The sequence below is a fragment of the Fukomys damarensis genome, unplaced genomic scaffold (assembly GCF_012274545.1).
Source record: "Fukomys damarensis isolate Sample0158 unplaced genomic scaffold, DMR_v1.0_HiC HiC_scaffold_28, whole genome shotgun sequence".
Classification (NCBI taxonomy): Eukaryota; Metazoa; Chordata; class Mammalia; order Rodentia; family Bathyergidae; genus Fukomys; species Fukomys damarensis.
In genome coordinates, this window is record NW_022900940.1 from 22483346 (window position 1) to 22506209 (window position 22864).

At 41.1% G+C, this 22864-nt stretch overlaps 1 protein-coding gene across 1 annotated transcript in view; it reads left to right on the forward strand.

Moving 5' to 3' along the window:
* The window catches only part of Osbpl10 (oxysterol binding protein like 10), a 192123-nt gene that overhangs the window by 52053 nt on the left and 117206 nt on the right, over positions 1 to 22864 (forward strand). The window contains exon 5 of the mRNA XM_033756928.1: positions 10852 to 11043. Within this exon, the coding sequence (XP_033612819.1) occupies positions 10852 to 11043 (192 nt within the window). The remainder of the gene's footprint in view (positions 1 to 10851; positions 11044 to 22864) is intronic.

The following is a 22864-nucleotide window of genomic DNA, read 5'->3' on the forward strand; positions in this document are numbered from 1 at the left end:
TTTTTTTTTTTTTTTTTTTGGCGACCCAGGTCAGCTGGAAGGGCCCTAGTGTGCAGGTCTTGCTGGAGAAGCTGCAAGGCACGAGCAGTCAGCCCCTGTGTGGAGTGTGGTGGGGAGTCCAGTTAGCTGGTTAAATTGAGGACATCGAGAGCTTCTCCTGTAGATTTCCTACCTCTCCTGCCTGTCACCCTGACACTGGGCAGTGCAGATGCCTTCCTATGTAAGATGGTCTGAACCTCTTCTGGGTTGCTTCTGATGGCCCATCCACATGCTTGGTGCCTGGAAATGATTGGGACCCACAGTGAGCTCAAGGACCTTTCACCCTGGCCTAATGTTCACTTAATGTGTCGGTGTGCAGATTTCAGTGATTGGAATCATAAGGGCCTGGTCTGTGTTTTATTTTTTATTACTATCCATTTGCAGTGTGCGATGATTGCTTTCCTGTGGAAGTTGGTTTATGTATATGACATGGTGACATTATTTTTTAATTTCCTTCTTTTCCCCTCTCGCCCTCCCTCTGTCTCTTGATCCCCTTCCCATTTGAGAAGGATCTGTCTCCCTATTTCTATTATCTTTTATTTTGCTCTTTATTTATATTTTTGATTTCTCATAGAACCATGTGATACTTAAACTTGTGTGTCTCATTTATTTCACTTACCGTTATTGTTAGGGCTTGTACTTAGGTTCCCCTCCAAAGCCCAGTGCAGTCACAGGGGCTTTTTGTAAGTGGCGGATTTGGTATTTGTGTGGTGCTGAGATCAAGGATGTGAGGCCAGGCTTGATTCGTTGGTGTTGTGATTAAAGGTGTGAATGCCACCTGCCCTAAGTGTAGCTTGGATGAGATAAAAGGAACAGAAAGACCTGTCATCAAGCTTGTGCTTGTTGCTCGTTGTTGCTGCTGCTTGTCTTCTACTCTGTGATGCCCCTCTGCCATGTGCCACCCTGCCTTGGAGCCAGCCAGTTATGGACTGAAATCTTTATGAACTGTGAGCCAAAAATAAACCTTTCTTCCTTTTACTTTGAGCGTCAGATGTTTTGTCTCAGCAGCGAGAAAAGTAACTAAGACAATTATGGTCTCAAGGTGCATCCATTTTCCTACAAATGACTGGAGTTTGTCTTCCTTTATGGCAGAGTGGTATTTCACTGTGTGCGAATACAGCATTTTCTTTATCCATTTGCCTGGTGATGGACATACGGGCTGCTTCCAAGATTGAGCTACTATGAATAGTGTTGTTATAAACGTGGGTATACCTGTATTAATGTAACACGATGTCTTTAACTCTTTTGGAAAGTTACCAAGAAGGGGAATAGTTGGGTCGAATAGATTCCATTTTTTGATTCTTGGTGCTATTTCCTGTGCAACCAGGGTTCTGTTCAGAAAGTGCTTGCCTAAGCCTATGACTTCAAGGGTTTTATCTATTTTGTCTTCCTGCAGGTTGTTTGTTTTAACATTTAGATCTCTGCTCCATGTTATTTTATTTTAGTACATGATGAGAGATGTGGGACTAGGTTCAATCTTAGGACAGCCAGTTTTACTAGCACCATTTGTTAAGCTATATTTCCTTCAGTGTGTAGTTTTGTTCCTTTCGTTGAATATTAAGATAGTTGAATGTGCTTGGGGTTGTTACTGCATTCTGTGTTCTGTCCCATTGATCCACATGTCTGTTTTTGTGCTAATGCCATGCTTTTTTAACAAAAATTGTAATATATTTGTAATATAACTTCAAGTCCAGAATTGTGTTGCTTCCTGCTTTGCTCTTGTTACCCAGGACTGCTTTGGCTATTCTGGTCCTCTTCTAGTTCCATAGGAATTTTAGGATTGTTTTCTGTAGTTCTGTGAAGAATGCTATTGGTATTTGATTGGGATTGTGTTAAATCTGTGTATCACTTTTTGAAGTGTGGTAGGGTCCTAGTCTTTATATTGTGTATACTTCTACAGATTGTCCCCTAACTTCCTTGGGGAAAAATGAGAGATTTGAAAGTGAATTAAATTCTTTCTTTGTGATCCTGAAATTAGTAGAACACCCAGTAATTAAGTATTAAATGAATCTTGTTAGCTCTGAACTGTAGACTCAGCAAGTCATTGCTGGAACTCAATACCTGATGCCTACAACTCTTACAGAAGGGAAGGTTTATTTTGGCTCAGTTTGAAGAGGTTTCAGTCCACAGTCAGCTGGTTCCAAGGCAAGGCAGCATGGCAGAGGGGCCTGGCAGAGGAGAAAGAGATCATGACATGGCAGGCAGTGAGCAGAGAGAGAGCAAGGGACGGGGAGGGATATAGATACATATACCCTCCCAGGCCATGCTCACAGTGACCCACCACTTTCCCCCCAGTCCCCCCATCATGGTCACATACACACTCTTGACCCAGTCATCTACCAAAAGCCCCACCTACGAACGCATTAGGCTTTGGGGGGTTATCTAGGAAACCATAACACCCACGGTCTGAATTTAGGAATCTTAAAAAGCAAAGACATAGTCTAAACTTCTTTGTTTTTGAAAATAAGATTTGTTCCATGTTAGCACAAGCCTGTGACCCTCCTGGTAGTGCCTGCTGTGATAAGAATCACTGGAGGGAGAATTACATAGGGTTAGGCATAAGTATTTAGTGTACGTGGCTATGTGTCTCATACATGTAAAAAGTGCAGCGGAAAAGGCAGCAGGTAACAAGAGCTAAGCTTCTAGTCAAATATAGCCACTTGGGGAAATTTTCCTCATTGGTACATACCTTGTTGGATTCTGTAGCCCTTGTGCTGTTCTTCCTAGTGAGTTAGTAATCTGCTACATAGTTAGACTCCCAGGTTTTAGCAAATCTTTCACCTTCTGAACATCCTCAGCAGCACAAAGCTTGGACTGTAATCAGTGGGCTTTATTCCACAGACCCCAGATCTGTGCATGCGGCTCAGGCGTGTCAACAGTGGTGTGATCTGTGTTTTGGGGTTTCTTTCTACTTCATACATTTGAAACACAAGTAGGTTTGAGCTTCATACTTTTGTGCCTGGGCATTTGGAAAGGAGATAATGATCTCTAAGTAGATGGGAGCGCTTCTGTCAGAGATTAGTTATTGATTTTTAAGAAAATCAATTTGCTTCTTGAACAGACCTGTCTTAGAATTGCATTGGACTTTTCTTTCCCAAGGCTGGTGTGACCAGTGGCGGAGACAGAAGTTGAACCGTTAAATAGGAGCCTCTTTCCCATGTCTTAGAGTGGTCATTTATAGAGCGCTTGGTTTGTGTTTGCCTTTTGTTCAGTGATTCATTTCTGGCATAAAATATCTTCTGGGTTGATTATGTGAAGATGTGAGTAATAGAGGATGGAATAGATCACGGAATGCCTGTCTTCAGGCCAATAGTAATAAAGTTTTATCATGGAAATTGCCCATTGGAGGTGATACATACCACGTAGACATAGGTAAATTGTTTGCAAATAAAAACTTAATACCCACACATGGCTCTGAGGAGACTTTCTGGCCTTTTCTTTGGCTTGTTACTGAGTGTCTGCATCAGCCCTCTGTGATCTTAGGTAATTTGACTTGCCTGGCAATTATCTGTTATTTCTAATTCAAGAACTGAGGGGAAGAGGTGTAGCTCTGTGGGAAAGCAGCTGTTTAGCACAAGGCCCTGGTTCCAATCTCTAGTGCACCTCTACACACCCTCCTTCCCCAAATAAAATACTGGTCTCTGCCATCTGTGATGTTCCTGTTCTGTGCCTTGTTCACTCCACCTTCGTCATGCTGTCCATCTTGCCCAGACACCCGGCTAGACTGACCCCAGAGCTTTTGCACATGGCGAGAGGCTCTGCCTAGAATGAGTCTCCCCTGATAACCTGATGCATGACTTTGCTTTAAGCACGTTTTTAATCAGATGTTACTTTCTCATGAGATCTTCTCATGGTTTCCTATCTAAAATTGAAAAGCGCTCTCACATTTCTCTATCCCTGCTTTATATCTTAGTATCTAAAACATTTTCTATTTTGCCTCTATCTTTTGGGAGGTGGGAGGAGGATTTGTACCAGAAAGCCATTTCCATGAGGGCGGGGAGATTTGTCTGTTGTTCTTTGCTGTTGCTTTTCTGTTCTCTAGAGTAGCCCTGGCACACAGCAGATGTTCATTAAATGCTTCTTGGATCTCTGAATAATGTGTATTGGTTGGTGTTGTACTAGATTGCTTTTTGCACTGTTTATGTTGATATAGAACTAGTGTGAGATGATGTCTCTTCTCCAGACCCTTCTGCCTTCTTGGAAAAGGGGGACAGATACCACTGAGTCAGTATTGACTTTTTTAAAGTTAAGTTTTGTTTCGTTTTCTTTTGTTTCCCAGGGAAGGGGTAGTGGTTCAAGCTGAGGCCAGGGGGATTCATTACTAAGTATTTATTGTGTAAACGCATATGTGAGGTTAGGAAGGTCTGTACCTACCTGATTCCAGAGTACATGTGCCTAGGTAGATGATTCATTGTCCTTTTGGGAGTTGTAGTTTTTAAATCTACTTAAGAAAAAGGACTAGCCTAAAATCATGCCTGAAGTTCCTTTTGTCTCCAGAGTTCTGTATTTGGCAGCATGAGAAGTGGAAGGAATGGAGCTTAGTGGGAGGAGAGACTTCCATGCTTGCAGAATAAAGCATCCAGAAGGAGTCTTAGTACTGGGAATATGCAGGGTCTGCACAGAGGCTGCTGGCAGAAGACAGAGCTGGGAGATTGGAAGCGGGGAAGGTAGACTCACACTTGACTACCTCTGTGGGGGTCTAGGGAAGTGGGTGGAAAAGGGGGTTTTTGTGGTGAGGACAGCGTACAAGATTGGTGCTTTCTCTGGAGTCGAGACGTTCAAGCTGGACCTGAAGAATGGCTACAGGTTCTAGAGTGGTTGGATTAGCAGTTAGGGAAGAATTGGCAGATTTACAGGGGACAGGAGGGAGAGTGGTATCTGGGAACAGGAGAAGAAAAGGCAGGCTAAAAATGCCAAATTTTCTTTTCCCTCTACTTGTAGGAAATGGAAATATATGTATTTGCTTGCACAGAGTGTTGAAAGATTTGGCATTTGCTTGTATAATTGTGGATTTGGGACAGTGTGTTTGGAACCCAGCTAGAGACTCTCGTCTGTTAGAACCACTGTTTATCCTTTACGCTTGCGTGTGTCTGTGTGTGTGAAGAGGGCATTGGTATGAAGTTAGTGAAAAATATTTCAGGTTTGCTAAAGAGTGGCAGATAACAATGAAAGAAAAATCACCTAGGCCTGGTAACGTAAGATTTCAACTCCTATTTCTCAAAGAAGACAGAAATTTGGAAAAATAGAGCTAGAATGACTTTGAAAAGTTAATTGTGGATGTGAACCTGGAAAACATCCCAGTTTAAAAAAAATCTTTATTTCTACTTTAACTCTGTTTTAAGACTTGAGATAACAGAAAATTAAAAACAAAACAACAGAAAAACAGGGCAATGAGAAGGTCGATGTGAAGCTATAGAGCAAACACTGGAATGGATTCATTTCAAAAGCAGTCCACATTTTATTCAGATGTTGACTACCAGGAAAATGGAATTCTGAATAAATTTAAGACTCTCAATGTTCTATTTTAAAAATGGTTATGCCTTTCCTTCTTTTTTGAGGTGTGTTTAACTTTTGAGAGAAAAGGAATAAATCACAATTTTTACGCTTAGCCTTTGCCATTTTGGAAACAGCACATTACTTTTTTTAGAAGAGAGAAGGGATGCAACAAAATGGTTTTAGTTAAATTTTGCAAAATACATAGTCAAATTAGCTTAGTGTTTTTGCCCCCCCCCATAGCCCCTGGCTTCTCTTGGGCTCCCCACCCCCAAGTGTTTTTTTTTTCTTTCCCTTTGCTGTGAAGGAATTCAAGGAAATGAGAAAGATAAGCTCCAAATTAAATGTCATTTGAATATCATTATAATTAGTTGTCTTGGAAGTTTTTCCCATCAGAAGAGTTTTCTACTGTAGAAATATGATTACCACAAATGTGTATTTAAGACATTAACAGTCCCTAATTCCTTTTGAGTCTTTTAATTCTAACACAGTGGTTATAAACTTTTGATATGTCTTGAAAGATTTTTAGGATCAGGTGATGATCTTTTTTCTATTTGGGACTTTATATTTTATTCCAGTTATTAATTAGAAATTTCCATTACTTAAATTCTTTACTACAATGCTGTCTGGATAGTAAAAGTAATCTGTCTATAGGTACTTTGCTTTCTAGAACAGCTGGGTTTCTGAAAATATGGAATAATATTTCAAGTACTTTTTTCTCTGAAGCAGGTAGTTTTTCAGTAATTAAGATGATTAATTTATTTTTAGGTTAAGAGGGTCTTAAGGAAATGTCGGCCCTTAGGTTCATGTGTTTGACTTGCAGAGCACTTCGTCATTCACCTGTAGTGATGCTTGAAAGCCTCATTTTTTATTATTAGTGGTGATGTTTGTTGTAGCTGCTAGGTGCTATCTTTATATTTTCTTATTTCATTTTTCGACAGTTTGCTGAGGTAGGAAACACTGAATCTTAGATATGAGATTACCCATATTCCTTTACTCAGCTTCAAGTACTGTATGTAGTGCAGCCTGGAGTTGAACCCAGGCAGTGAGTGACAGGAGTGTGCTGTCTTGTGGGGCTGATTGTTCTTCCAGACAGCCCTGTGGTGTGGGAGCCTTTGGATGGTCCAGAGCTTCTCACTGTCAGCCTGGAAGATGAGGCTTCCACCTCCAGGTCTTGTCATATGATTACCTTGACTGGACGTAAGCTTTCTAGTGAGCCTTCTCCCTGTCCAAGCCTTTCCTTCACAAGATACAAAGAGTATGTGTGCCCTTCCCTAGTTGCGACCCAGAAAGAGTTTGTGTCCAACAGGTGTAGGTTGTGTATAGAACAGCTGGGCAGTGCTGACATACAACACTTCCTCTCCTGCACCCCAACCTTGGTAGCTGCTGTCCCTTTGTCAGGTGGCACTGGGGTGGGGGTGGCAGAGGACAAGGGACAGGGCATGAGTATAGCCAGGGGAACAGCTGAGGGCAGTATGGAGGCAATGCTCTTAGGTAAAGGAGGAGGAAATCTTTGCTCTCCACTTAGAATTCTCCACAGGTGGCACACTTGGCATTTCTAATTGTCCCCACTGAAGTAAATATTTAGAACCAAATCCTGCCATGTTGTTCCTCAAACTCTGTTAATATTTTATTTAAAATCAGTAGCAGGGATAAATGTTTAAATCCAAACACAATTTAAAAAACAAAACCTGGACATTTCAGACAGGCTGTGTGTTGGAAAGACAGCCTGCTCATTGATAGTGTTGTAATTTGCTGCCCTTTCTCACCTTTTCTTCTGATTACCTATGGGATTCATCAAGAGTGAGACTGCTTTCTTCACATTTACCCCAAGAGGAAGCATGGGAGTAAATTAACTGTGAACAATCTCACATCTAATGGAAAATTAAAGGTTTTTTGACTCGATGTTAGCACTCATGAATTCAGATGACACCCATTAAATAATGATCGTGGGTTTAGACATCCACAGTGGAATAATTTGGCTCCTCGGTGAACTTCTTGATTTATTGCCATTCATTGTGATAATGCTACAGGCAAAGGTGTCAACTACCTTAGCTGAGATTTCCTTGCTGGTTTCTGATGGGTCTTCGTGTCTACTTAGAATTAAGTGTGTGTGAGTGTGTGTGTATGAGAGAGGCAGACGGATGGACAGGCCGGCATTTTCTCCTGCAGTCTTGATATCTGATTGCTGACCATAGAAGTATTAAAATATTTTTTGGCTTCATCACCTCTTTGATCCTGTGGATAATAAGGACAAGGTCAGTGGCTGCTATGACTGCACTAAGCAACTTCTTAACATTTTAAAAATCAATCAGACCTCCATTGATCAAGTTTTAAGGAAGGCAAAGAAACAAGCTAGCCGCACAGCTTCTGCATGTCAGGTTGTTCGCTAAGCATTTATGTGCGTGATCTAATTTAATCTTCATGATGGCTTTTAAGTGTCATCATCATTATTATTATTCCTCTTTTAAAGATTAGGAAATTAATGCTTGAGGAGAAAGCGTAATAACTCCCACAAGGTCACATGGCCAGAACGTGGTGGAGGTGGGGAAAAGAAACTTGCTATCTGGCTTCAAAGCCCAGTGAAAAGGCTGCCCCCTTTTTTGGATTGAAATAAGTGTTTCAGACAATCAAAATGTATTTCAGTGGACTCTTAATACTTGGGCAAATTTACTGTTATTAAAGGTTTAGGGAAATAGCCTCTTTATTCTTCCACACTCCGAGTAAAAGATTGAGGCTCAAAGTAGATGGCTGTCATGGTTCATTGTGACTGAGATAATGTAATTCTCAGACCACACATTTCTCCAGTTACCTGTGTATGAGGTTATTTAAAAGCAGGACTCTGGTTCCCATTTTTATTGGAATTCCTATTATGTGCAGATTAAATCCAGAGGATCTTTATAAACTACTGGGGGGTTCAGGGTAACCCAGAATTCTGTTTTCTACCCTGGCTCCTACTTCCCAATCTCTTGGTGATTTGTAACATGATGAATCATCAACATTTAACTGTTTTTAGAAGAGTGCTGTTTACCTGAGTCCAAGACGACTGTGAATATCTCAGCCATGTATTCTGATCCCTTGATTTATCTCTTTCCAAATCCTTCTGAGGCTTCAGGTCTTCACCCTCAGAGCATCTTTCTGTGATGAGATTAGCTTTTTTGGGTATCAGGGATCAAAGTCAGGACCTTGAGATAAATTCTTCATTGATCTTTTCCTTTCTTATTTCTTTCACACTTTCTGGATGTGTTGCTAATTAGCATCTTGTTACACACCACCTCAGTCTTTCAATGTGTGTATGTGACTGTCTTCTTTCTGTATCTGTGTCTTATATCACTGACAATATTATAAGCATCTGCAGAAAACTTGTCTCCTACAGCTTGTGTTTCTCTAACATTTTATGCTAGGTATCTGCTAGGTACATAGCCAGTGTTCAGTAAATATTTGATAATTCTACAGCTGAACCTGGCATAGTTTCATTGAATCATCCACCTGCCCTTTCTCAAGTGAAATGAAGCATCAAGGCAGTTAGAAAAATTTTACACAGAAATGAATTTTTTGAAAAGGTAACATGTTGACATGGTTCAAAATGAAAGACTATACCAAGACATACAAAGTGAAAAATGCCCTTTTTGTTCCTCCCCTCCCATTCCTTCCACAAAAAGTAGCTACTGTTTTAGTTTCTTGTGTAACCTTCTAGAATATTTCTGTGTTTTAAGCAAATAATTTAAAATAATAAAGCAAAAGTACTTATTTTCTATGTTTTGATGTAGAACTTTGCAAAGTACATAACGACTGCCCTTTGGTTCTTACACTTAACTGTGTAACTTAGGAAAATTTTCAGGATCATTTAACAGGGATCATATCAATACTCTTTTGTAGGTCAGTGGTATTCCATTGTGTAGGTGTACCACAATTTATTTAATTTGTCCCACACCGATGGATATTTAGCTTGTTTCCCATTCTTGTCTCTAACATAGTTTGCAGTGGCTAATGGGGCTGTTAATCTTATTTCACCTGGATACAGGTGTCTCTGGAGGATATATTCCCAGGTATGGAGATTAGTGGGACACAGGGAAGTATACTGGTAACCCTCACAGGTCTTCCGTGTTGCCCTGCTGCAGAAGTGTCACCTTTTTCTTCCACAGACTTGTTTCTCTATGGCCCTTTTAGTAGATGTTGACTCAAATGTATGCATTTTTGCCCATGTGATGGATGAAAGATGATGTCTCTCAATGTAGTTTCTATTTACATAATCTTATGACTCAGTCAATATATTTTCTGTGTTTATATTTATATAAATATATAAGGGCCATTTATATTTATTTCTGAACCATCTGTTCTTGTCTTGGCCCATTAATAAAAAGTTTGCATTTCATTTTTTTTTTCTTTTTTCCTAGTTTAGCACTTGGATTAATTGATGGTGGTAGTGGTTTGTTTTCCTGCAGAAGTTTTCAATTTAGGTAATCAAATTTATGGAGCTTTGCTTCTTTATAGCTTTTGAATTTCAAGGTTTTAGGTCTTTTCTACCTCATGGCTACATGTTTTCTTCTAGTGCTTTTTCTTTTTCTTTAAATCTTTGCTGCAGTCTTTTAGATATGAATCCAACTTGTTTTAAATGGTTGTCTAGTTATTGAAAGATTTATCTCCAGTAAGATAAGATACCATCTTTGTCATAGACTAAATTATAATTTGGATTATATGTTCATACTGTCCAGAATGTAAGTACTGAACTAACAAATGAGGTGGATAACTTAGTGCACTTATTCATACAGCAAACATTTATTAAGCACATAATTATTGTATGCCATGCTCAGGGATATAAAGTTGAGTGTGAATCAGTCTCTGAAGAAAGGGGCTGGACAGTAAGTACAATCTCAGTGCAGTAGAATAAGAGAGCGGAGAGGCTGAGAGGCAAGGAGAGGCTTCCAGAGCAGACCATAGTGAGTAGAGTCTTGAATGTCTAATAGGAGTTTGCCAGCCAAGAGGCAAAGGACATTCTAGGAAGAGGAAATAATGAGTTCAGAGGAAGGCATCCATGAGTCGGTTATGCCCGGGGGAGATTTTCTTTAGCCCTTCGTGGCCATACTGTGGGACAGGGGACAACAGTCAGAGATGGCAACATAAGAACAGTTCATGAAAATTTCCTAAGTGATATCTGTGGGATTTGGGTATGAAGTAAAGGTTGGACCTCCTCCATGCCTTCATCCATCTAAACAGGTGAAAGGGAAAGAGTGAAAGTTCCCAGATAAGTGGAAAGCGACACTCAGTCATGTTCTGCAGGTCAGTTGTTGAGTTTTTGACACCTGTTGCTTATTCTAGAGTACTCCAAGCTCCCGGAGCCGAAGTCTCACTTTGCTCCCCCATGGAACACCCAATTCTGCGTCTCCCTGTAGCCAGAGACACCTCATTGCGGGGGCCCCCGGTGTGGTCACAATCACGCATCACAAGTCGCCTGCAGCCGCCCGAAGAGCCAAGAGTCAGTATCCTGGCCAGCTTCACGAAGTCAGAGAGGTAGGCTTTGCTCCCCTCCTAGGTTAAGTGACCCCCGGGAGTTGGGGGTGTGCCCGTGGCTCTGCCAACTCCTCTTCCTTTGGACCATCTTGATTCATGAAAAGAAGGGACCAGCAGTCAAAACTCCCAGCCACATAGTCTTGGCCATCCTTCCTGCTTTTTAGAAAATAACAGGGCTTGGGATGTAGCTAGTGCTTGCCAAGCATGTGTGAGGCCCTGGTTTCCATCCCTTGTACTGCCACATGAATAAATAAAAAATATCCATTAATGCTGTATCTTGGATTAAGCAAGTTGTTAAGAGATCTCTATCATCGTTGTGGAAACAGAGAAACAAGCCCTCAGAATGTGAGAGCAAATGAAGGATGACCAGTTAAAGTCACCATATTAACAGTGAAGAGTAGATCGTGTGAAATAATGGATAGTCGGAGGTAGCGTTTTGAAATTGAGGAGTATTAGACCTGACTCCCCTCTGTTCTGCCCTGCCTTGCTGTCCTGGTGAAGTGCCTCCATCTTTCCTTTGCAGACACCCCAGGGGAGCATTGGGAAGTACAAACCACACCATCCTTGAAGTCAGGAGATTTTAGTGTTTAAGAACAGTCTTTGATCAGCTCAGGACCTCTGTTTCTGCATCTGTAAAATGGAAATAAAAACCAGCTTTGTAGCCTGCCAGGAGAAATAGAACATCTTGTGATGATAACCATGAAGTTCTTTTACCATGTCTTAGAAAATTGATGCAAGAGTATTTTTAGTTTTACTTATACTCTGGGAAGTAGTCAGCGTTGGGATCCCAGACGTTTAGGATCCGTGTCGTCCTTTGTAACCATTATGGAGAACAGACTGTCTAAGCTGAATGCTGTTGGTCGTGGTGGCCTGCGCTCTGTCGAGGGCAGAAGCCTTTAGCCCTGCAGTTTGCTCACCTCCAAGCTGGCTCCCTGTCCTCTTAGAGAAGGGAGCAGAGCCCTTCCGGTGTCTCACAGGAGAGCAGGTTTCTCAGATCGTCTACAGCAGTGTGCATCTTGTGTTATAAATCTCTTGAGCTGGGGGAGGCTCTCATGGCTGACTATCAGTCTGATCTGGCTCTGGGCAGGAAATTTAAAGTCTTCTGAGTCATATCTACGGGTATATATGAAAGACATTTTTTTGTTGATTTTATGTGCTTATACTCTGCTTAATAAAGAAAAAGCGGCCAGCGTTCTGTTCTAATTTTCAGGTAGACTGCTCGCTTTGAATAGTCTCCCCCTTGGGCATTAAAATAGAGTGAAAAGAAGACATGGCTTTTAATTGTGTTACCTTGGTTGAGATAATGATGAATTGTGCCCATGTGTATATTGTTGTTCATTTTTCATAGCACCTTCTCAAAACACTGATATGGAAAACACAGAAAATTTTCAAATATATACCAAATAAAATAATGCATTATTCTGAGGTACTAGACCATGCCATGCACCTGTCACCTAGCTTCAGCAGTTCAGCTCTCTGCTGTTTTGGTTGCATCTGTTTTAAACTCCCCTTTACCTCCAAACACTCTTTTTCTTGCTGAAGAATTTCAAGGAATGGTTAAAAATAGATAATTTTATCATTGCTAGCAAATGCATCAGTATTTATGTAGCAGATTTTTTTTTTTTACAATTTATACCATTTTTATGTAGATATCATTATAAATTATTTTGTAAGCCTTTGAGACTGTAACTTTTAAAAATGGGTAGTTGAAAGTTTATGGTGTTTTGGGAAATCTTTGTGTTTTATTACAGTGAGTCTCTAGTAGACTTGCCATTGTAAGTGATAAGAGGCTTATATGGCAGGAGGTGGTAGAACGTTATGTTTAATGAGCTGTGGCCTCAATAAGAGTTGAGGCATTTTAATGGCATTTAGTATAATGCCCTAATATTTTCTACCTTCATTAAAAATTTTTTTAAAAGAATAAAAGTATGTATTGGTGTGTGTATGTGTGTGTGTGTGTGTATGAAGATGTTTAATCTTGTCAAGTATATAAGTATATATTGCAAAAAGAATATAAAGATGAAAGTAAAACTTCTCCATAATCCTACTTCCCTACAAGTAACTGCTATTAATCTTGCCATGAGTTTACTTACCAACTTTTATGTTACATATATAAAATATACAATATAATAATTTGCTAAGTGATTATGTGCTGTTTTTTTTCTTTGTTTTTGTTCAGTTTTCTACCTGTGGGGAGGAATTTCTAAATTTTCCCATATAATTGCACTATATGAAAACATAAAATGTCTCCATAGCCATTTTTACTGTATTTTAATTTTTCCAGTACTGGGGATTGAACCCAGGGCCTTCATACTGGGCTGCATCCCCATCCTATTTTTAAATTTTGAGACAAGGCCTTGCTGAGTTGTTGAATTGCCCAGACTGGGCTCAAACTTGAGATCTCCCACCTTAGCCTCCCAGAGTGCTGGGTTTACAGGCATGCACCACATGTCAGGTCTCAATTGGGTTTTGTATTTGTGGGTGACGGTATGTCTTCAGATGAATGTTTTATACATTGATGACCTTTCTTGCTGAAAGTTAATTTTAAGTAAGACTGAGCTGTAAGTGCCAAATTTATAGGGTACTGAGCTCCTCTAGGAAGAGTTGGAAGTTTCAGTTCTTGGTTATTATGTTCACCATCACTACTGATTAGAGAAGGGTAGCAGTTTCATGATGTCTGTCATTTTATAATGTGGTCAGGTCCACTTTGGAAATGGTCTGAGCAAATCTCACTCATGCCAGAAAGTTCTGTACTTATTGAGTACAAAGCCTTCTGCTTTTAAATTCCTCAGTGTTTATAATATAACTAGAGGGAAATGGAATAGTACTTTTACCTAGCTGTATAGGGTAGATAAACTTATGACCACTGAAGCAATGGAGAAAATCAGTGTACACAAGACTGATGTACCTGAATATCAAAAGAATAAAAGAAAAATAGTCCAGCCAAAGGCAGTGGAATAAATATTAAATGGAATGCCACAGCATGGATGAAAATAATGGGACAGCTTAAAAGATTAAGTGGTTATTATCTGAAATACAGAGAATGGAGATAGCAAAGGTCAGAACCCAAAGTCCTCAGGGGAAGTGGTTGGGAGAAGAGTATAGGGAATCTGAGACACAATGCCACCACGAGAAATAAGTATCCTCACTAACAGTTCAAGAAATGAAAAATTAGACACATTCATCAGTGACTTTATCAGAATTATAGCTCATGATTGGTTGGGGTGTGTCGAAATGCTGGCGGCATAGAATGTTGCCTTTTTTTGCTACGCTCTGGTGATGTATAATAATAACTAACCATAAAACTACATTACTGTTGACCTATAAGTTCCCTCCCTATTGTGAACTGTATCCCAAGGAAACAGTCCATGGAATTGGGGGTAGGAAGAGGAAAGTTAATTTGTCTAACCAGATAGGAAACATCATTTGCCCATTGACTATTTTTACATAAATGTAAACATTATGGGAATGACTATATAAACTATTTTCTTAAGATACTGAGTCACTATATAGTAATTTCTGACAAAAGTCCTGTGGGTATTATTGCTAAATAGACATGAATATGTGAAATAAGCGATCAATATAGAGAATAACAGACATATATTGGGCCCTATGTTCCTCTTAATAAACTCTCAGCAGTTTAAAATAGTGGCTTACCTCAGAATTTTGGATTTTACTTACAATTAAGGTTTAGGAGTAGAATTTAGGCAGCCACAAAACATTGCAAAATTTATCCATCAAGGCCACTTTTAAAGGCGCCTTGACAATCTGTGGTTAGGAAGTGTTCCACTACCAAAAGGCATCTGAGTTGAGAATAAAGGGCCATGTATTGCATTAAAGTTTAATTTTGGGGAAAAAAAATCTTCAAATTTTTCTTGTTTCTAATATTTTATCTTGACTAGAAGATCATCACGAATTGATCCCGGCCTATAGATCTGTTTGTAAACCACTGGGTTTTAATTTCAGAAGTATACCTTCATCTGGTCTTGTCTTCTCCAGTGGTCACGGCCAGTGTTTCTTTTTTCCAGCTCATATTTAGTCCTTCTCTGGGAAACCACCTTCCACTGTGAGAACACTGTAGCACATCACCTTTTGTGATTCCCTGTTGTTTAGAGGATAAAGGTGGAGGCCTGCGGTCTGCACTCAAGGCCAATGTGGTCTGTCCCACTCTGTGCCACCCGCTGCTCCTCCTCACCGACCGTGTGCTTCCTCCCCTCCCCACTGGAAGACCAGCCTGGTAGAGCTTGATGCGGTGATGGAAATGCTTCCCACCTGGGCTGTCCGGGAGAGCAGCCTGAGAACGTTCTGAAACATGGAAGGTCTGGATGGAGGTGCGCTGTAATGCCAGGTGCACGGTCAACTTCAAAGACTTGTACAGAACCGGGTAAAAGATCTCTTTTAAAATAACACTTTTAATAATAACACAGGGAAATAAATGATGCTTCCTATCTGGTTAAACAAAATATATTAGAACTCACTGCATGTGCTCTCTTCGCCAACACATGCACTAAAATTCATGGGAGTGATTTCTTTCTTCTGTGCCCACTAGAAAGTTAAACATTATAAATGGAAGTTTAAGCTTCCCTTTTGTGGCTTGCATTATATTTCTCTTGAGCAGCACTGTCCTGGGCTGTGAGTGTATTCTCTTATGTGCTCCACCATTCATCCTGCATACATTCAACCTGGATCCATTCTGGTGCTGGACACTGGATTTTTATATTAAAGGACACATCTTATATTTACCTTGGCTTCTTCCAGCCCCAGCATGCAGGTTGAATGGAGTGATGTTGGGACTCATCCTATAGTTGTCAGAGCTCTTTAAAAGTGGTATGTGGAGGCATTGGATTGGCCTCGTGGATTGGTTATGAGAAAGGAGAAAGCTGGCAGTGGCTGCAGGATGGTCAGGTGTACACGCATCACTGGGGTTTTTTGTTTTTGTTTTTGTTTTTTTTTTTTGCGACAGGGTCTCACTATGTAGTTGAGACTGACCTGGAACTCACTGTGTAGCCCAGGCTGGTCTCGAACTCACAGCGATCCTCCTGCCTCAGCCTCCCAAGTGCTGGGATTACAGGCATGTGCCACCACGCCTGACTTCACTGTTTTTTTTTTAATTGAGTTTATTGGTACATTTTAGGTATACAATAGTTGCATTCATTATTGGGATCTTGTACCTTTACATGACAGGTCTTGGTTCTCATTTTTTTCCCTTTGTCCCCACCCTCCCTTCACCCCCTCTTCTCCTCCCCATTTACAAACACTTTATTTCCATTTTTTTATTTTCTTATATTTTTTTTCTTTTCCCTTATTAGCTTTCCCCTACCCTTCCCACTTTCCCTACACCCTTAGCCCCTTTCTTCCTATTTCACATGGACAGGTAGATAGATGAATGGACAGACGGAAGGCAGTCTCTGCAACATGTAAGTGGAGATGTTCAGGAAGTGGCACCAGATATACCCCAGAATCAACCAGAAGTCTGGGGATGAGAGACAGATCCAAAGTTGCCCTGTCACTTTGCAAAGTAATCAGAACCAGAGGGAGCAGGCCAATGTGGAATTACAAACTGTGCTGCTATAAATATAGGTGCGCATATATCACTGTGATATGATTCTTTCAATTCTTTTGGAAAGATACCCAGCAGAGAGATGGCTGGGTCAAATGGAACCTCCAGTCCCAGCTCTTTGAGGTATCTCCATATTGATTTCCATAGTGGTTGCACCAGTCTGCACTCCCACCAACAATGGAGAAGGGTTCCTTTCTCCCCACAACCCCGCCAACATTTGTTATTGAGTGATTTCTTGATAGCAGCCATTCTTTGTGGGGTGAGGTGGAATCTCATTGTTGTTTCCATCTGCATCTCTCGAATGACCAGTGGTGTGGAACATTTTTTCACATATTTACTTGCTGCTTCTACTTCTTTATCTGAGAAATGTCTGTTCATTTCAGATGCCCATTTTTGAACCAGGTCTTTATATTTTGGGGGCTGATTGTTTTGAGTTCTTTATATATTTTAGATAATAGTCCTTTGTCTTAGGAGCAGCTGGTAAAATTTTTTTCCACATTGTAGGTTGTCTCTTACTTCTGTTGATGGTTTCTTTTGTATTCACTGGGGTTTTTCACTGGGGCTGTGGTAAACGTATAGCTAAAGGACTGAGTGACCAGGGGCCAAAGTGACGTTAGTATGAGCCTCTGCATGTACCACTGGTATTGCTTTATAGGGAGAATTTAATATATTTCAAAAATTGGACCCCCTCCACTGTTTGGCATGGGATAATAGAAATGCATGTATTAATTTTATTTAAACTTATTTTTGGTTTTTTACTTTTATAATTCTAGTTCATTTTAACAGGTTGTAGCATGACTCATTTATTTAAATAGAATATGTTCAGTTGGTACAAGTAGAGCGTGATTTTTTTGTGAAATTCTTGCTTGCTAGATGCTCTCTGAAAAAATACAACCCTAAAGGATGTTCATATTATAGTGTGTGTGAATTTACTACTTTTTTTTTAGTTGTGACATTTGAGAATTTAAAAAAATTCTTAATTTAATAGGGCAACTTTGGATTCTGACCCTTGATGAGAGAAAAGGTCGTCTTGTTGAATGGTAATGGGTGTGCGTGAAGCATAAATTTAGATTTAATTAAGCTTCCAATGATAATTTATTGGCAAATAGGGGTTAATCTTTCTCAAGTTTTTGTTTTTTTTAACTTTTAAATATTGCTTCCAGAGATACGTACTTTGGAAGAGAGAGCCATTTGGTGCACTGGTTTATACTAGGAAGATAAACAGTGTTGAGGCAGTATAATTTTACGTGGTTTTAAATAAACTTTTTTTTTTTTTGTACCTGGGATCAAACTTGGGACCTTATGCTTGTGAAGCAGGCAGTGGAACCACTGAGCTAAATCCCTGGCCGTAAATAAACTTTTTACAGAGATTAATATATAGAAGAGATGTGTGTTTATGTAGTTCCACCTGTGTGAATTTATATGTTTCTTCATGTAATTGCAAAGTCGTGTTTACTTAATTTACATAGGGGCGATTGTTTAAATTGCCACCTTTATAAATGGGTGTTGACTCATTATTCTCTCCCTTCATGGTGATTTGGTTTGATGCTGGCTTGCGTGGACATAGTAAGTGCCTGGTTGGAACATTTGATTCATGGATAGCCTTTGCTATGGGAGCAATAACTGTCAACTCTCAACCTAACAAAGTTGATTAGATGATCAGTTTTAAGGTAGTGATCCGTACTGGCCACGTTGAATACAGACTTCCTCATCGCCAGGGAAGGCACGCAGTGCATCAAGTGCACTTATCCTCTGTGTGATGAACAGAATGATTATTTTTAAGAGTGTCCTAAATTAATTCTTCTGTGCACTTTTTGGAAAAACGATGACAAGTAACTGTAGCGTGTATTTTTAGTCGTAATTTGCCACGTTTCAAAAGAAGTCAGCTCCAGATTTCAGTTTTTAGCACTCGTAATGTAGAGTGAGTTAAAGGGCGGTTTCCAAATGTTTTTTGAAAAAGCAGTAGAGTGTTGTTCTCAAATAAAAATATTTCAGATCCTTGCATCGTTGAAACAGGTGAAAGTGCTGTTTTGTTGCTTTAGAAGGTAAAATGGGCATTTACTGATGTAGAAGCCAGTTGGCTGGAATGGTGAGAATTTATGGCCGCTCTTAAGATTCTCTGCCTCTGTGAAATGTGAAACAAATAGTGATGTAGTCTGTGGAGCCATTGCGGGTCCTGAGAGCACATCTGAGGGGTCATAGGACTTTGGTATCAACTAACCTCATAGTGTTGCAGGTCAGTGGCAGCAAAAACCAAAAGCTCACTGTCTCCCCACCAGAGGCTTTTAGGAAGAGGGTGCTCTGGTGAGATCTCAGCCTGTCCAGGTGAGGCTGTGTGGGCGGTGGGAGGTGGAGGAGGGTAAGGACAGAGCTGTCCATGGCAGCAGCAACTGCCTGGTCTTCAGGAAACCGGAAGTGTCCGCAGACCTGCTCCTTACTATGATTCGTCAGAAGGAAGGTTCCAGCCAAACTGCTTGCAATGCAAGTCCTTCTTTTCCTACTTTGCCCCTTCTTCCACACAGTTCTTCTTGGGCCTTGTCTATTCTGTCACTGACTTCTTTATTACATTTGGAAGTTAGATATTTGTTTAATTGTTTATTGTCTGACTCTTTTTCCTTCAGCTAAAGATTTTTTTTTTTGTTGTTTAATTTGTTTATTTCCAGGCCCTAGCATGCCTTCAGTGCTCAATAAAATGTTGAGTAAATGAATGAATTCCCATAAAAAGGGGATTATAGCCCCTGGGAAACACTGCTCCACAGATTTGGGTAAAAGCCTTCTTTTCCTGCAGCATTTTAGGCTGTGGCCCCAAACAGAAGCAATGGGGAGTTGGGAGTGGTGCCTGACTGTATCGCCCCACTGGGGATTGCTTGTAAGGCAGGCATATTCTCACTGAGTTAAATCTCTGCCCCCCCGAAACTGTGTTCTATACTTAGAGTAGCTGCCTTCCATGGTACCCTAGGCATGCCTCTGTATTTCTTTTATGCTGGGTATGTCTCATACCCAACTGTGTTTTTAGCAAATATATTTTACAATTATTATGAGAGCTCCCAGTAGTCTGTGAGCTCCTTTGTCAGAGGCAAGCTCCATTAGTCATAATAGCTTCTGTTGCATGAACAATATTTCTTACTTGTTGGGGCAGTGATTTGTTATCCTCAAATCAACCCCGTGAGATAGATCCTCTTATTTTTCCTACTTTGCAGATGGGGAACTGAGGTATGAAGGCGTTAAGCAGAGAGAAGTGTACTGGTAGGATTCAACCAGAGAAACAGACCGTACGAGATGCACTAGGCCTCTCCTCCCCATCCATGGTTTCAGGTTTCCTGAATTCACCTGGCCTGAAGATGTTGCATGGAAAATTCCAGAGATACCATGTTTCAAATAGCACACCATTCTAGACAGCAGGATGAAATCTCCGTCCCTATCTCAGTCTCCTGGGACCTGAATTGCCCCTATTTCCAGTGTCTCCACACTGTGTGCATTCGTCACCCATGCCATCCAGTCATCAGATTGACTGTCGTTGTACTGCACTGCCTATGTTTGACCCTTGTTTTACTTAACAGTGGCCCCAAATTGTGAGAGCTGTAATGCAAAGTGGACACCAGAGCATAAATAATGAAGGACGTATTATTATGGTACTATGTGGCAATGTTGTGGTGAACACAGGAAAAACATAATTTGGTATTATTCAGTCTCAGGCATCCACTGGAATGTTTCCCTACAGTAAAATACTCAGTGTGTGATATGTGACTGCAAGGACCTGCCTCACCGGATGGTGGGGCTGTCCAAGGCTGATCTCAGATGTGTAGTTGGGTAGACATAGAAGTGTCTATAGGCAGAATATCTTCAGAGAAGCATCAGCTCTGCACATAAGGCCTTTCTATTGAATCCAGCCCACCTAGACTATCCGGGTAACCTCTCACTTAAAGTCGACTAATTATGAACTCTACTTCCGCCTACAAAATAACTTCGAGGAAATATCTAGATTTGTGTTTAACTGAGAGTGGTTAGCTTTGCCAAGTTGATAAGGTGAAGGAGACCGAAGTGAGAGGTCAGGAATGTATTAAAGGGGTTGATTCTTGACCCCAAGAATTTGATCCCATGGTCCGTGTAGATATGCAGACAGCAGGTGTCACATAAGAGGTGTGCCAGTCCCTGTTTGTGTTGGGCAGTGAAGAGAGGAAGGTGGCTCAAGACCATGGCTGTCTTTAGAGCTCTGGAGGTATGGAGACTCCTGATTTCTGTTCCCTGACTTCAACAAAGCCCTGGCATATGGCTCACTCCAGTGAGGACTTCATGAATTCACTCTCTTGAGTGAGTCACCAGAACAAGGCAGTTTTAAGCAGTAGAGTAGCGCCCTCAGTTCTAGTCTTTGGGCAACGTCTGTCCTTTCTATGTGAAATGGTCATATCTGACTTTTAACTTTGGTGAACTATAAAAGTCGAAGTGGCCAGCAGAAGTACAAAATAGATACAAATGCTAGGGATTCCCATGCATGTCAGGTTGCTGTCTGAAGCATAGAAAAGGTCCCAAGTTGCTAGAGTTGACCAGTTTTGTCAGGCTAGGTGGGTGGTTGGGAAGAAGTACTGGGAATGGCCTCCGACATAGTTCTCCTTTTGAGAACCATCTGATCTGGGAGCTGCTTCCCCAGCTCTCACAAGGGTTCGCTTCAGTTGGGGAGCTACTGTCCATGTCACGTGCCCTGTGTGTCCTTCCCTGAAACAAAGGTCCTTCAATCTCAGCAGCTGTGCACTTGGCAAGATACAGGTAACAGCCAGTCTAGTCTGTACAGGAGGCACCGTGACTGCTGCCTGCCGGGGATACCAGCGTCTCAGAGGCATCTTGGGAGTATGAACACTTCCTGCCCTGGTCACTAGTGACTGAAAAAGGACCAGTTTATTGAGTTTTGTTTCTTGTGATGCCACCAACCTGAGGTCCTCAGAGCATCTGTGGCTGCTATGTCCTCTAGCCTGGCTGCTAGATTTGAGGTGGTCTCAAGGAGGCCACTAGTTGGGAATGAGATTAACTACATCGTTCAGAATGTGAACGGAAAGCAGGCAGAGGCCAAGAGTGGAAAGGAAGTCAGTGGAAAAGTGAATTGCCACCAACAGAATATGAGCAACTAAGTCACAGACTAGTGTCTTGTAAAGGTGGCATGAGGCTGAGAATTGCTGTGGCATTGTATCGGGGTTTTTCAGAGAAAAGAAACCAATAGGATGTGTGCTGATGGATTCATTTTAAGAAGTTGAGTCACACAGTTATGGAGTCTGGCAAGCTCCAAACTTTGCAGCTGAGCTGGTGGTCTGGAGCCCGGCAGAAGACTGGTGATGGTGCAGTTCAGGTCTGAAAGTATCTGCTGGCAGTCTTTCTTCCTGTGTGGAAGAGGTCATGCTCAGAGTCCACCGGTTTAAATATTAATCTCATCCTAAAAACACCTCAAACATCTAGTATAATGTGTGACCAAGCTCTCTGGGTGCCAATGGCCCAGCCAACTTGACTCCAAACCAGCATCACAATCATCCTAGATGATCTTGTAGTCTCACTGCAGGCACAGATAATCCCCTGAGCTCGTTTCTGGAAGGATAAGGGAGTCTGACGGTCAGCCACTAGGCTGTCCTGGCTTATTGCTTGCTCGGGATGAATCTGGAGCTAGTCTCTGATGTGGGAGATGAGGTGCTATTTGCAGCCTGACTCTTGTCCAGGAACGTAATGATCTAGGTTTCTGGCTAAACCAGGGTAACAGATGTATGGATTCCCCAGAGGGTGAGCCCAATGTGGTGGCCAGCTGTCCTCCATGTAAGGGCACTCCACAAGTCATCAGGACCCTTGGAAGAGTCACCCCTGATTCGTCATTGAGGGTGCACTAAATCTGTGCCTTTAAAACTTTTCTCCTTATGAGTAGAATACTGCTGAACATCTGAAAATTCCTCCCCTTGCTAGCTCACAGAAAATACAGGGCTTGAGCCGTTAAAGCTTTGCACTTTGGAAGGAAGTTAAGTGGCAGGTCATTTCATATGAAGTGTCTCAGTTCTGTAACATAAAAGGCTGTTCTGCTTCACGTAGCAATTGAAAACGAGGAGCCTTCTTATGAGCCCCCTCTAATGCCTGGGAGATAGTAACACATTTTGGATACCAGTGGACAAGGAGAAAAGCTGGCCAAGTTCATCTTTTGGTAGCCAAACCACCCTTGGTACCTGGGGTTTTTTATCTTATTCTGGGAAATGTCTGCAGGGGGCACTTTTTTTTTTTTTTTTTTTTTTTTTC